Source organism: Palaemon carinicauda, unplaced genomic scaffold (assembly GCF_036898095.1).
Source record: "Palaemon carinicauda isolate YSFRI2023 unplaced genomic scaffold, ASM3689809v2 scaffold3585, whole genome shotgun sequence".
NCBI classification, from domain to species: domain Eukaryota; kingdom Metazoa; phylum Arthropoda; class Malacostraca; order Decapoda; family Palaemonidae; genus Palaemon; species Palaemon carinicauda.
In genome coordinates this window covers 7,501-9,053 of record NW_027171266.1, presented here as the reverse complement: position 1 = coordinate 9,053, position 1,553 = coordinate 7,501, and the positions used below count along the sequence as shown (strand labels likewise).

At 36.4% G+C, this 1,553-nt stretch overlaps 1 protein-coding gene across 1 annotated transcript in view; it reads left to right on the top strand.

Moving 5' to 3' along the window:
- Positions 1-230: 230 nt before the first annotated feature.
- LOC137636696 (uncharacterized) overlaps positions 231-1,553 on the top strand; it is a 2,792-nt gene continuing 1,469 nt past the window's right edge. The window contains exon 1 of the mRNA XM_068369076.1: positions 231-1,553. This exon is cut by the window's right edge and continues 1,038 nt beyond it. Within this exon, the coding sequence (XP_068225177.1) occupies positions 259-1,553 (1,295 nt within the window). The 5' untranslated portion in view covers positions 231-258.

Sequence of the window (1,553 nt, the reverse complement as noted above, 5' to 3'; positions counted from 1 at the left end):
AGTGGTACTGTTGCTGAAGCAGATATTGATGTTTTCGCAAGTGATATGATGGAAGTCACCATTCCTAATACATTGCTCAAAGAGGAAGGTATAAGCTCTTCTTTTGAAAGTAGTAACGTTCATGTTGCTACAGAGTCTGTGGTTGGAGAGGATATAAACCATTTGGTTTCTATGGATTCATTTTCTGGCTTCAAGAGTATAGTTTCAGTCTATAGGTATGTGATAAGGTTTATTAATAACCTGAAAATTGCAGTAAAGATGAGGGACCCAAGTAAATATTCACATTTTAATTGTCTGACTGATGAAGAAACTTTGTCAGAAGCTTATAACTTTGTAATCTACAGAGACCAGCAGATTCACTTTCCAGAAGTTTTTAAATATTTTGCACGGTCTTCTAATGCAGTTAGAGAGATCCCTAATATAATCAGCCAACTTAATATTTATCCAGATCACAATGGTATATTGCGTGTTAGAAGTAAGACTGCACGCTGGAAGGACAGAGATAAATTTATGTTCTCGCCTATCCTTTTGTCAAAGGATAGCGCCCTGACCAAGAAATTAATCTTGGAAATGCATAAAATGACAAACCATGCTGGCATCTACTCATTGTTGACCGAATTTCGGAAAACGTTTTGGGTTTCACATTTCTTTTCAACTGTAAAGAAGATTTTGAAAGAATGTATAAACTGCAGACGATTTCACAGACATGCAGTCAAATTGAATCAAAGTCCATACAGAGATTTTAGGTTGGAACCTCCCAATATTCCCTTTAGGTCTATTTTCCTGGACTATCTTGGCCCGTATTATATTAAGTACCAAGGGGTTAAAACAAAAATTTGGTTGCTTTGTATAACGTGTTTGTGGTCTCGAGCTATAAATTTAAAATTATGCTTTGACATGACTGTACCCACATTCTTGAGAGCACTTCAGTTACATATATGGGAGTATGGTACTCCGCAATTGTGCTTTTCAGATATGGGATCTCAAATTGTTGCAGGTACTAATTTAATTTCTGATTTTTTAAGGGACCCAGATACTGTGCAATATCTACAGGAACATGGAATGAGGGCTGTAGAATTTGAGCAATACTACAAAGGCTGTAACCAACTGGGATCACTTGTGGAAAGTTGTGTTAAATTAGTTAAAAGACTTATATATGGTTCAGTTCGAAATACTGTATTGAATTCTCTTGATTTTGAGTTTCTTATAGCAGAGACTGTACATTTAGTTAATCGCAGGCCAATTGCTTTTCATGAGTCTTTAAGAGATAATAATCCAAATGAAGTCATTCCTGCTGCAATAACTCCTGAAATTTTGCTAAAGGGCTATGAATTGGTCTCTTTGAGCATCATTCCTAATTTGCAACCTCTTCCAGATTCCGACCCTTCATGGACTCCTTCCAAGGATCCAATAGAGCATATTAAGGACAGTTATAGTAAATTGCGCAAGTCTCGTTCATGTTTAAAGGACATTTATAACTCTGAATTCCTTGCAAAACTTGTGCATCAAGCCACTAATGTGGGTTCTAGATACAAGCCAGTATCGCACAAGAA